At 38.1% G+C, this 13,351-nt stretch overlaps 2 protein-coding genes across 3 annotated transcripts; one reads left to right on the forward strand and one right to left on the reverse strand.

Annotated features, from left to right (window-relative positions):
- Window positions 1–75: 75 nt before the first annotated feature.
- On the reverse strand, window positions 76–2,175 carry rps27l (ribosomal protein S27 like). Of its 2 annotated transcripts, none has more exons than XM_058408984.1 (4): window positions 2,016–2,175; window positions 1,293–1,401; window positions 799–840; window positions 76–241 (listed from the first exon to the last, which is right to left on the reverse strand). In XM_058408984.1, the coding sequence occupies exons 1-4, from the start codon at window positions 2,109–2,111 to the stop codon at window positions 216–218; spliced, it is 273 nt and encodes a 90-aa protein (XP_058264967.1). In that variant the 5' UTR covers window positions 2,112–2,175; the 3' UTR covers window positions 76–215. The 2 variants fall into 2 exon arrangements, with proteins under 2 accessions (XP_058264967.1, XP_058264966.1); XM_058408983.1 differs by having other exon boundaries at window positions 799–909; window positions 2,016–2,174.
- Window positions 2,176–4,831: 2,656 nt separating this feature from the next.
- On the forward strand, window positions 4,832–13,289 carry rab8b (RAB8B, member RAS oncogene family). Its single transcript, XM_058408982.1, has 7 exons — window positions 4,832–5,046; window positions 7,609–7,669; window positions 9,325–9,385; window positions 9,498–9,575; window positions 9,852–9,941; window positions 11,167–11,283; window positions 11,389–13,289. The coding sequence occupies exons 1-7, from the start codon at window positions 4,923–4,925 to the stop codon at window positions 11,479–11,481; spliced, it is 624 nt and encodes a 207-aa protein (XP_058264965.1). The 5' UTR covers window positions 4,832–4,922; the 3' UTR covers window positions 11,482–13,289.
- The last annotated feature ends 62 nt before the right edge of the window (window positions 13,290–13,351 follow it).

Raw genomic sequence — 13,351 nt, forward strand, 5'->3', positions numbered from 1 at the left:
ATAAATAAAAAAGACAATCAGAAGATAATGGCTGCAAGTTCAGTTTGGATTAAAAAAAAGACTCTAAAACAGATGCACTGCTCAGACTTTATTCAGAAAAGTGACAGTAGAAATAATCTTCCACATAATAATCACTGTAGTGACATTCCACTCATTGCAATCAATGAAACGATAAGGAACTTTTTTTTCCAAAAGATCCAGTTTAATTATTTTCATTAGTGCTTCCTTCGGAAAGAACAACCTGTTGAAATAGAAAAAGTAAACGATAGGTTTGAGCCACACTATATTGCCAAAAGTTTTGGGACACCCCTCCAAATCATTGAGTTCAGGGGTTGGGCTCGGCCCCTTAGTTCCAGTGAAAGGAACTCTTAATGCTTCAGCTTCATACCAAGACATTTTAGACAATTTCATGCTCTGAAATGAATTAGAGCGGAGACTGCGAGCCAGGCCAAAACTGGGACATCTGCCTTTACATGCACATGAATGTAATATGGAGTTGTCCCGCCCTTGGCAGCTATAACAGCTTCGACTCTTTTGGGAAGGCTTTCCACAAGGAAAGTTTATGGGAATTTTTGACCATTCCTCTAGAAGCGCATTTGTGAGGTCAGGCACTGATGTTGGAGGGGGTGTCCCAAAACTTTTGGCAATATAGTGTATATTACTATATCGCAATTAGTGCACTTTGGGATCATGTGTGGTAATACAGCATCAAACTGATCTAAGTAGCCTAATAATGTTTTCATGTATTTTAAATGATAGTTTTAATGACTGACTTTAGTGTGTAACTGAAACACTCACCCTCGGTCAGCCTAGCCTTTCCTCCTGTGGGCTGGCAGAGCACTGTGGAACACCCAACACACAACACTACTGTCTGAGCATGGCTGAACACTGTTGTGATTTTATAGCAACCTGCAGATAGATGAGAAAATTAGCACGCATACATAACTTTAATATTCTTTGTTTGAATAAACCCGACCTTGATTTGAGGAACTCGCAACAAAACATAAGGGTTAAGATCTTTATTGCACGCTACCAAACTGAGCATTCACAATCTGTAGTGTCCTGACTCATCCAGTTCTACTTTAGTGTCTGTGTTTGTTAATTTGCTTTGTTTTTGTATCGTCACAGCACAATGCACATGCTTAATTAAATATTATGCCAGTTAAAGGTTCCTTAATTGATGTTCCAAATCAAATTCAAGTTTAGCAAGTGTGTTTAATGCATTAAAATAATGTTAAATATGAAATACACAATGCCCTGCCCTGTGAGGGTGTGTCTAGGAGGCAGCATACCTGGGCATTTCACATCCATGAAATAAGAGTTTGGACTCTGCACCAGTCTCTTCTTCTTATGTTGCCTTCTCTCGAAGTCAAGAGTCGGGTTCAGCAGGTCTTTAGCCAGCTGTTACACACAAACCACACCAATCATAATGGTAAACAATAGGATCTCGATCAAAATGATCCGTCACAGGTTAAAGTGGGCTCAAATGAAACGTCACAAGACAAGAGTTCTAATACTTGCTTCACCTGCTAATGACGTCACATTTGACAAACGCATGGAATTGAAAGAGTTAAATGAAAGTAACATTACAGAAATGTATTTCCAAGTAGTTTTATCTCGATAAACCACTAAAATTAAATCTGATTTTAGTTTAATAAAAAAAAAAAACGCACACATATCATTTACAGGTTTATATTGTTTATATACACACGGTGAATTAAGTACTTGTAGGTTTGGCAGAGAAATGCTTAAATGTTATAAATACTTAACTGTTTCACATGTAAACAAAATAAACATATTATAAAGTCTATCAGCATGGAGCATGTGGAAAAGAAAAGCAGCAGGCCCACAAAGCTCTTCTTAAAGACGCCATGTGAACCCAGAGCAAAAGTTTCCTAAACATCAATACATCACACTGGTCATCGATTATTATAATGAAATACAGCAATACGTTATTGATGATGAAGCTGTCAATACCAGATGTTTACGTATTACAAAAAACCCTGGATACTTACAGGCATTTTCACGAGCAAGTGTTTTTCTCCGACGTACACAACACGGTGTTTGATTTCTGAACTGAAGCAGCACACTGGTTGCCAAACACTTTTCATAAATCCCCGTGAGCGAGACTTTCTATTGTATTCAACGAGAGGACATGTCTAGGCATGCCACGATGACTAACCACATCTACATAAAGGACAATTGCTATCCATTCCGAGGTCGAATATTATTTTATGGGTCTGTTTCTCAGAACAGTATGATAAGTAAGCAATAAACATTACAGGATGTACTGGAAAGAATCCCCAGTGGGGATTGTCCCAAAGACACTCTGGATATCTTTCTGGCCTGATCCAGAAGACTCCTTCTATTAAAGTTTAATAAACATAAATAATAATAAAAATAAATAAATTTCCGAACAAAAAAGCATCACCATAGCAACATATGTATATTTTCTTTGTTAAATAACACAATGTTTATTATAAGTCTTAGATTTCTGTAAAGCTGTGATTTGAGTTATAGGGAGGTTTCCACATCTCAACATTGTGAGCTTGAAGGACATTCGTAATGCCAAAAAGGTATCAACTTGGGCCATGTGCATTATGGTGTAATGGTTTAAGAAGGGGTTTGGTTCACAAATGGTCTAACTGGTCCAAATTGTTTAACTTGTTTGCCTAAAATGCATATATGGACTCTTGTGAAGTGGCTTGTCCATCCATTTTCTGTACTGCTTGTCCTACTCAGGTTTTCAGGGAACCTTCAGCCTCTGCCAGAGGACTTGTGGCACATGGTGAGGAACACCATGGATGGGGTAACAAACCCATCACAGACAACAATTGCACACTCAAACACCAATTTCCACAATTACAGACAATTTAGAGATTGCTTACAACTGTCCTGGGGTACGAAACCCCCAAAGCACGGGGAGAAACATGGGAGTCAAATCCCTCACCCCAAAACTGCAACGAAGAGGATATCCCCTGGATTGTGAGTCAAAATGATTATCCTTGCCCACACATATTATATTCAAGATCCAAGAAATGATCAGGTGTAATCATGACCTTATACTGAACTATATTTATGGACTATTGATAATACTGTACAAACATTTCACCCGATGAGATGGATGCTTTTCCTAACAACTGGCAACCTCAACACTCACTCACTTCCTCAAACACACAGTTCCACGTGAAAAAAAATAATAATCAGTCCTCACAGCAACAACAGAAACATACAACTGAACATAGTTCTTAAAAAAACAACAGTTAGCTTTATAAATATTTCTGACACTTATTTTAAAAAGTTGCTTATTTATACACACGCCCCCGTAGTCTATTCGCTCCTCTTTCATGAAAGGCGTAATCACACACACTGTTTATAACACTGTAGTCTATTCCTTACATATACAATATTATAACATAAATATTCCACGTTTTCGAAGGCTTTGTTTGACACCAGATACATAAAACATGCAAAATGTACATGATCTAATGGAATTATAGTTTAAATACTGTGTCCGATTATTAATGAAATATAAAACGAATAGTCGTATATCTTCTATTCTCTGATTCTCAGACTGACCATGAAAGCCTTGTATTCAATTCTATACAGACTGATTCAGCTCGAATTGTGTACAGACCTTATGGTACAGACAGAGAGGGAACAACACAATGGGTTAAAGTTCTCACAATAAAGTTTGCTGTCTGTGTTGTTTAAAAAAACTAAATAAATCATGATATGAATCAAATGGACACATACATCAGTAGAAACTATTTAATGACATTTTATAGGGAATGATTAAATTAATAAATGTCAATCAATATTATTCATAATGTGGTTTGATTGGACAACCAAGAAACTTTCCAGTTGCTGATATTCAGTAAAACAACGGTGAGAAGTTTAGCAATAGTTTGTTTCCATTTTTATTATATTTACTACTGTCCCTCAGTCAGTCAGTCAGTCCCTCTGTCGGTCAGTCAGTCAGTCCCTCAGTCGATCAGTCAGTCAATCGGTCAATCAGTCAGTCAGTCAGTCCCTCTGTCGGTCAGTCAGTCAGTCCCTCAGTCGATCAGTCAGTCAATCGGTCAATCAGTCAGTCAGTCCCTCAGTCAGTCGGTCAGTCAGTCCCTCAATCGGTCGGTCAGTCAGTCATTCAGTCAATGTGCGTGTTGCCATGGTAACAAGCCATGCCGTATCCAGCTGCTTGTTCTTTTTAACCCATCTTCACAGACAGAAAAACATAACCAAAATATTTGGCCATATTGTGTCGGACATTTCCATTTCCATGTCATGACACGGCAGAAACTCTATATTAATTTCTTGTTTATAGAACTCTTGTAATAAAATATGAATCACAGCCATGTGGATATCCAGTACAGTGTTGATTGTTGGTCATTACTTAATTAACAATCACAGATCTTTTACGTAGGCCCACTTCATTAACATGGCACAGTTTTATACGATTTTGAGAAAGATTCTTTTTTTTGAAGTTCCCATTTGTTTTCCTAGTTTTCCAAGTTCGGGAAACATTCCTGTAACGTTAGCTTTGGTTTACACTTATAATATTTTTATGAGACCATGAAAGAAAATCATACAGGAATGTTCTCCATATGGTGCAACTGCAGTTACAAGACAGTATCTAAACCTTTTTTCATTTTCAAATGTTTTAAAATTCCCAGGAATGCTGCGACTTAGATAGTACATTCTCGAAACCTTATGTAATGATTCCCCATTGATTCATGTGGAGTCAGAATCAGAGTCGACTCTGAAATGTCTACAGCGACTCTCCGCGCGTCATAGACGGCCATTGACGTCAGATGGCGAAGCCCCGCCCTCTCATCCTGTCCTGTATGAATTAGTGTCAGTGGTATGGCCAAGACGCACACTGTGATCAGACGTTCACAATAGGATCTCCGGCGTGGCAAATGGCTAAAACCTACGATTACCTCTTCAAGCTCTTGCTCATAGGAGACAGCGGAGTTGGAAAGACGTGTCTTCTGTTCCGCTTCAGCGAGGACGCGTTCAACACCACCTTCATCTCCACCATCGGTCAGTTCGCCGGGTCGTAACGGGTGGGAGGTGCACGACTGGACTCGCTTAGCTTCTGACTCAGGGCGTTTCTCTGTTAAATGCAACATATGAGCTCGGTTTGTTATACTGTAACGTTTATTCTTATCTACAGATCATTAGAGTGCATGATGAGAAGAACCGCTCTGGTTACTAAGAGGAAACAGGAAGCTGGTTTATTGTAATGTTACAAAGGCCTCTAGATTCGGCTAATTTTTTGGAAAAAGCAGGCATGCTGTCATCTTCTGAAACATCTTGAGCAGGGAATGTAAACTATGGAAATTCATTGAAAGAATCCAAATGATGCACATGTGCAAACGATGAAGCCTCCTTAAAAGGAGCTCCGTTAGTTCTTCTGGCAGCAGTTATGTCGCATGCTTTATAAACTACAAGTAAGATGCTGGTTGTGTTCTTTACCTGCCAGTCTAATGGGTTTAATTCAGTCTGTGGTTAGCAGACAGTTGGAACAATTACTGAGTATCAAGTTCCAGCATTTCACAATGATCCCAACATTTTAGTGCATCTGTAGCACTGTGCAGTGTCCAGACAGGTCAACAGCCGGGCATTCAAACCTAAAATACTAGTTAGGATAATCAGGTTTAATACACAACCAGGTTGAGTTTTTAGACCTGATACCTGCTACTGCGTGATCTTTAGGGTTTTGAGACACGTTCAGTTTACTTCATTTGCACTGAACCTGAATCAGTACTGTGTAGAAGGTTTCCATCTGATTAAGTCACGTCAATATTATCTGGCTTTTTCCGATCCAAGATAAACTGCTTAACTAATCTAACTAAACTACTCAAACTTTTTTTGAGTAAGAATCTCATTACATACCCTTTGTGCATCTGTTGACACGTGTATATATATGAATGCCCGATGTTTCTTTATATGTCCTAGATTTGTATTGTTAAATTTATTCCCTTTTTATAACCTTTTATTATTGATACTTAACTATGTGTTTTCTTGTCTTAAGAATGTAAGTACAATACCACGTATTATGCTCGTAGGTCAGAGTTAACAACAATAGACTGCACATTTCATGGTAATGCACTGGTCATTCCAAGGCCTGTTGTGTTGGGAAAGGCCTTCTGTCCCACAGAATCGGGCCTGTCCTTGAACACAGACCACACTGTTTAAAGCCACCTCTGGGCCTTGTGACATTCAGCTTGTTCACGCCTTCATTGTACAGACAATGCAGTAGGCAGAGGCGTGATGGGCAGCTACTTCCATGTGCCAGGAGGTGGTTGACCCCAGCTTTGGCCACACTGCAGGCTTCCCTGCTAACTCCCTCCAGAGCACAGGAGATATCCACCAGTGCTTCCTCTGACTCACTTGGTCTGTTTATAATTTTCTTATCTTGTTCACGTTATTCAAAACCCAATTGTGGGATACATGTCTGAAATTATTATTATTTAAGAAACAGTAATATTTTCCAGCAGACACATTCATGAATTTAACCAGGGAATGTTCACTGCTTCATCTGGATGCATTTCTTTCAGCTAGTTTATTCAGTTAGTTGCTTCAAACCTTTCATAGTAGTAAACAAACAGCAAGACTCATGTGCATGTCCAGTGTATTTAGCTGAAAGGACATAACCTAGTAAGCTACTTCCTCTGGGTGTCTCTTTTGTCAGAGTTTTGTTCTCAATCAACTTCTCCTTTTTTTAACAGTCTGTTTGTTTATGCTGGCAATGTTAAGTCTTAGCATTTGTATTTGTTATTTTAAAATAATAAATAAATAAATACACTAATTGCCTTTCTCATATTGCACTTTCCTCCAGTTATATGAGGGACATGTTCAGAGGGCTATAATAAGTCTGTCGCTTGTGATGAAGCTGAATTTAGCAGAGAGCTGTAAGGGATTTAGACAGGGTCGGGGTTTCATGTCTGATGTTTTCAGGAAACTGTGGTTTAAAACGGGGTCAAGTAACTACCTTCTCTTCTCCTACAACAGAAAGTTTCTATGAGCTGTTTGTTAAGGAAATCTTCATGGTTGGAAATTAAGATTTTATCATAGACTCGCATCCAAACGTTCTGGATTTTCCCATTCCTCAGATGAGTAATTAAAACGGTGTTCTAGTAAACGCTTGCACCTCAGGAAATGGCTGTGCCTCCTGACTAAACTGTTTATGAAAGCAGCTTTATTACCACACTGGAAATGCGCGCTGTTTCGTACACAGAAAGCACCTGCGTTTATATGTTTGCATATTGTATATTTGTCTGTTGTTGTTTGTTCGACTTCGGGGGAAAAAAAGTCGACAGGAAGTGGAAAATAGAGCTGCTCTTCAGTTACTCTGAGCAAACAGTGCATTGGTGCTGATATTCATCCTGTAGATAAGACATTCCATGAAGCTTCCTTTAGAATCCATTAGATAGTTTGTGTTTGGTTTATCTTCAGAGGGCTTTGCATTGATCTTTGTTAAGGTCACACATAAATATTTCAGTACAACTGTAAAAGTGAACAGGGTTGGACACAGAGAGCGTATTGTATGTTGATCGCTCCGTGTAGTCTTTAACATACAGTCTTTTATTCTCATTTCAGGAATTGACTTCAAAATCAGGACTATTGAGTTAAATGGAAAGAAAATCAAACTCCAGATATGGTAAGCACTGAGCTTTTATGTGTAAAGTTTTATTAACCAGACCCAATCACATCCGATCCAAGTGCAGGACCATAGGAACTTACTGTAGACGTTATTGTCTTTTTGTAAAATATGGTAGTCTTCGTCCCTTTTACACTGTGATGACCACAAGCTTCAGGATATAGGTTGATGCACACTTCCATACAATGGTTTTTGACAGGAAAACTTTTTGGACAAACACTGAACATCCTGGAGCAAAATAAGGTCAGTGTAAGAAAAAACTGCAGCTTCATGTCTGTAAACGTACTTTTCTAAGACACTCTACAAGAAGTTGTCCCTTTGCAATCAATTTCAATTAAAGTCAAAGGCGATCAAAGTCAGTCAAATGTCCCGTATAACCGAAAGTAAGCGGTCACTGATTAACAGACTCTCTAGTGACTGGAAGATAATCTTCCAGCTTTGACAGTAATTTTTGCCAGGGGTAGATGATATTGCCCAAAAAACAATTTTAAAACTTGATTATAATTAAAAAGCATCAAAATAATGAATATGGGGATGTCAATTTCCCACTATATTTGTTAAATGTAAATTATGGAGAATTATTGCTTAGGATATAATGCAGTATTGTGGCTTATGTAAACCCTTTCACCTGGTTGTTCAAACCTGTACCAACTCCGAGGTGAGAGTTGAACCTTTCTTTGCTATGAGCCCAGTGTTTGGTGAAGGAATAGGAATCTCCAGTATTAGCCTGTTGTAGCAGTCAGAGGTTCAGCTAAGATCATCACAGAGGACTTTTTTTCATTCGCTGAATTTTTTTTTGTCCTATTAACCTCAAGGGAATAAAGAGAGGCAGCTGAGGAAAAGACTGTTTATAGCTGCTATAATGTGGGTGTTGAGAGGAACTAACTTGTCACACTGATGTTCCACTACATTAAAAATAACTATAATTGAATAAAAAATAAGTATGATGTGATTCTTTAATTAATACCAACAGTGTATCAGAGGGATCATTCGGTTGTGTAAAGGATAAAGATATGACGGGTCATGCTGTAGCAGGAAAATCCACATTAAAATCTTATTTATAAATGACGATGTGGTCAGTATAGTTTGCCTACTATTTATAGTTCTAGATTTACATAGATACAAAACAAATCGGCCTCTGTTCTCACTTGTGTTAGAGATCATTTCCTCACCAGCCCATCTTTTTTTGGTTAATAAGACAAAAAATATGCAGCATATGATTTTACACTACAGGTAAGCTATATTATAAAACTATCATCAGTCAACAAAATTAGCAATTTACTTGTTAATTAAAAAGACTCTGTGTGTATGATGTGTATGATGGTGTCACAAACCTCCAGTAGATTTCTAAGTGCAAGGGAAATGATTTCAGGAAACAGGCTGGTCTTCCTGTTGAGGGTCACAGTGTGTGTAAGTTTGGCCCAGACATTCAGTGACTAATGTGAAGGATATGCACACAATAGTGCTGGGAGAAGTGCTCCTGCTCTGTTTACAGGATGTGTAGATTGGAAGTGGTGTAATTGGGAAGGGTGGACCCTCTCTCGAAACCAACTGAGACAATTCAGGTCATGCATGAGAAAAGGACTCAATGATGACCTCTAAGTCTGGTCCATGGTGAGGTGATTTGAAATATATGTGCTATGTTCTGGTTACAGGGACACTGCAGGACAGGAGAGGTTTAGGACCATTACTACTGCATACTACAGAGGAGCCATGGTGAGTTCATGTCCTTATTCTCCTCACTCTGTTAAAATTCATATCGGTAAATGTGGTAAAGGTTAATCTGTTCTATTTCTCTCTCTCCCTCTGTCTCTCTCCCTCCCCCTAGGGCATTATGTTAGTGTATGATATCACTAGTGAAAAGTCCTTTGAAAACATCAAGAACTGGATCCGGAACATAGAGGAGGTGAGTTTTGCAAGCCGTCATGATCTAAAGTGAGTCAGCGACACGATGTGTACAAACGATGAAACTCACATCATTTACATATACTATTTTTATCACATTTTTTTTCTCATAAATAATGACCATGATTCTTAATTAATGCTGAATTCTGTCACTAAATCCTCTGATGGTATGTGTATATTTGTATTGTACAGTTATATTACAGTCAGTACACTTTAGTGTCTCGTATTATTTTCACGGTCTCAGAGTTGAGTGTGTTGTGCTACCTGCTCTCTCTAGCACGCTTCATCAGATGTCGAGCGGATGATCCTCGGAAATAAATGTGACATGAATGACAAGAGACAGGTGTCTAAGGAGAGAGGAGAGAAGGTACCATAAGAGTTCCAGACTTGTTGTTATTTTCTATTCTTCTATATTGAAACAGGCTATAATGAATAAATAACATTGACATAGTGTCTTATTCACACATATCCCATTTATTTTATTTTTAATACCAATATTAGAGCTCTGATTACTGGATAATATATGATCCGATACTAACTCTATCTTAATAATAACATAGTTGACGCTCTGTAAACTGTTTTTTTTTATTTATTGTTTTTATATCATTATGGTTGCGTACTTGGAGACCCATGTTGTGAAAATTGGCTTTTGTCTGTAAACAAGGAGTTGCATAAAATCAAAGAAAATGTTAACTCTGTACCAAGTCTTTCTGTACCCCTAAAAAAACTCTCTGTATTTCATATGGCATTTGCAATAAGAGACTATTACACAAGAATTTCATTTGAATACTTCACTGTGATTGGTCCATAGTGACCAATCAGCAACCAGGACAGACAATACAGGCTCTTAAACCACATCCTATCATTCTGTTTAACAAGCTACTTCCCTTCTTGCACATTTCTTGCAAATTCAACATTAACTAAAAATGGAAAGTGAAAATAAACCATCACAGCTGGCAATAAAACTATTTATTTGTTTCCCAAAGACAAAACCCTTCATAATGGCGATTAAAGTTCAGCATTCTTTTAAATCCTCTCCCTTTAAAAGAGTAAAAAAGAAATAGCCCAATCTGATGTATATAAAATGTCATGGATTCACACAAGAAACTGACAATAAACCATTTTACTGAATTTAACAGTGATCCAGTGTTTCAAGAGGAAATTTGCCACTGATAATGATGATACATGTTGGATCAGTTCCTTTCCTAACACAAAGGCACATTTATTTGTGTAATTTAATCTTTTTTTCCAAGATATATGTACGCTATAGGTTTTGGGACACCCCTCCAAATCATTGAGTTCAGGTGTTGTTTTTCAGGGGTTGGGCTCGGCCCCTTATTTCCAGTGAACTCCACACCAAACTCACTCATCCATGTCTTTATGGACCTTGCTTTGTGCACTGGTGTGCAGTCATGTTGGAACAGGAAGGGGTCATCCCCAAAATGTCTAAAGCTGAAGCATTAAGAGTTCCTTTCACTGGAACTAAGGGGCCGAGTCCAACCCCTGAAAAACAACACCTGAACTCAATGATTTGGAGGGGTGTCCCAAAACTTTGAAATGCTTATTGTGTTGTTCTTTATGTTGTCTCCTAGTTGGCGATAGATTATGGAATCAAGTTTCTAGAAACCAGCGCAAAAACTAGCGTAAATGTGGAAGACGCCTTTTTCACCCTAGCGAGAGACATTATGGCCAGACTCAACAGGAAAATGGTGAGCCATGCCCCGAACTACAGAATATCACACGAATAAAACTATGTGAATTTACTGAGTTGCCAATCTTATCGAGTGATCCCTTGTCTTCGTCTCATTTCCTAGAATGACGGCAGTAATTCTGAAGGAGGGCCACCGATAAAGATCACAGAGAAGCGTTCCAAGAAGCACAGCTTATTCAGGTGCACGCTCCTATAACAGACTCCAGCGAGTGGAATGCATCTAAGGACTTGATCTGTCTAGCTGTAGAATCAGCTGGTATGAAGGGTCATCTGAGCCTCTAGTGAGAGGTGTGCACTCATGTTCTTAATGAACGGGGAGACTCCTGTTCAGACAGACCAGCGGGCGAGTTGGCAAAAAAGGATACCGAGGAGTTCGAAGTACCTTGTTTCAGAAATATCTTATAGTTTCTTTTTGTGATAATCACGGCACATCTTTTTTTTTTTTTTATAATATCAAAGCTTGAATTATTCCTTTTATAGAGCCTTTGTTCCTATTTTATAAAGCTTTTATAAGCATAACAAGTGTTATACTGCCGTTACACATTGTATATGAGCAGATGATTATCTCTAAAAATCTGTAGTATGATTAGCTAATTGTATATAATTAAAGTGCACCTTTTAAAGATTTAAGTGCAGGTGGAATTCGAGCATATTATATATATATATATATTGGAAAATGTCTCTTGGTTTGTCTCACAGGCACATAACTATGTATAGCACTGACAGAGATCCTGCACTCCTCACATTGTGGAGGCTCAAATATAGAACATGACAGCTGAAGAGCATGATGGGTAAAAGTACACATCTACAGTCTGTCCATGTGTCTGTAAAGCTGCAGCCGGTCAAAACGGAGACATGAGGTTTATAGCGCACATGTAAGGCCAGGGGTCACTGCTGTGGTCCTGTCTTCTTTTTTTTTTTGAAAAAGACACCTAATTGAGCTTATCAACCTAGGGGTCAGTGTGTGAGAGCAGCAAAATCACTAAACTGTGTCCTGGTCATGCATGGTAGGATTATTTACATCTCTCTCTGGTTAATTAATTCATCTTAAACTGGTTGCATGTTCAGGATTGACTTTTGATGAATGGTTTCAAATATCTGTATATGAATGTATAGGAAAACCACTAATGCATGCTTTTAGTGTTGTATGTGTAATGAATTATTAATTTTTACATGTTGGCATTCTTGCTGCTATGTATATTAACAAAATATCACCTCTTCTTATTGCTGTTTGTCAAAAAAGCCCACAGTACCTTTGGTTTACACACTCCATAACTCTGTGATATCTATTACTAGTAGCTCTTTGAAGGAAAATACAATTATAAAAATAGTGTGTGTGTGTGTGTGTGTTGTGTGTCTGTTTGTGTTCGGGTGAATATTTATGTATTCTGTACCCAGTTATGTTGCATAAGTAGCATTTATTTCACTGGTGCCAATGCTCTTAATGTAGTTGAAATTTGAAGGTGATAAATCAAAGTGTTTCTGTTGCACTTTTCACGTTTCAGAAGAAGGAAAGTTTCAAAAATAGTCTGATATAACGAGTCAGCAATAAAAAGTTCTTTGCTAAGATATTTGTTTCCTCTTTCCAGCCCAAGAGTTCTGAGAGACCTTGGAAATATCTGTACACGATTCAGTGGGGGTTTTTTTCCAGAAACTGCAGTAGTGACTCTGCTTTAGCGCTTCTTAACAAATACAAGCAAATGTAGCTTCATTATTCCAGCCTTGATGTTCAGACCGTTGTGACTAGTGTCATTGTAGTCCATGCGTATCTGTAGCTTTCCCTTTTTGGTTTGATTTGAGTTATTTTTTTGTTGTGATTGTTCACAGTGTACTGCCATCTGTCAGTTCAGAAAAACAGCCTGCTCATCCTGGTAGGCAAATGATTGATTGTGTAAAACAAAAACAGTATAACCTCTAATTTCTAGTGTGATTTTTTTTTTTTTTTTATTAATTGTGAAACTTTTTGTACCACACATAACTAAAGTAAAATTGCATAGTATTATGGTTCATGTGTGCTGTTTGTTCCCTGATCTAACATACAACTAGAACTCTGTTCCTGTACTACA

The sequence above is a fragment of the Hemibagrus wyckioides genome, linkage group LG14 (genome assembly GCF_019097595.1).
Source record: "Hemibagrus wyckioides isolate EC202008001 linkage group LG14, SWU_Hwy_1.0, whole genome shotgun sequence".
Taxonomy (NCBI): Eukaryota; Metazoa; Chordata; class Actinopteri; order Siluriformes; family Bagridae; genus Hemibagrus; species Hemibagrus wyckioides.

What these genes read in the sequence shown, in the direction of transcription:
- rps27l (XM_058408983.1), bottom strand. Translation starts at nt 2,111, where the DNA reads ATGAAAAGTGTTTGGCAACCAGTGTGCTGCTTCAGTTCAGAAATCAAA. An exon ending in ACTTGCTCGTGAAAATGCCT is followed by an intron (nt 1,402 to 2,015) that starts GTAAGTATCCAG and finishes TGTGTGTAACAG; the next exon opens with CTGGCTAAAGACCTGCTGAA. An exon ending in AAAGGCTAGGCTGACCGAGG is followed by an intron (nt 242 to 798) that starts GTGAGTGTTTCA and finishes CTATTTCAACAG; the next exon opens with GTTGTTCTTTCCGAAGGAAG.
- rab8b (XM_058408982.1), top strand. Translation starts at nt 4,923, where the DNA reads ATGGCTAAAACCTACGATTACCTCTTCAAGCTCTTGCTCATAGGAGAC. An exon ending in CACCTTCATCTCCACCATCG is followed by an intron (nt 5,047 to 7,608) that starts GTCAGTTCGCCG and finishes TTCTCATTTCAG; the next exon opens with GAATTGACTTCAAAATCAGG. An exon ending in CCAGACTCAACAGGAAAATG is followed by an intron (nt 11,284 to 11,388) that starts GTGAGCCATGCC and finishes CTCATTTCCTAG; the next exon opens with AATGACGGCAGTAATTCTGA.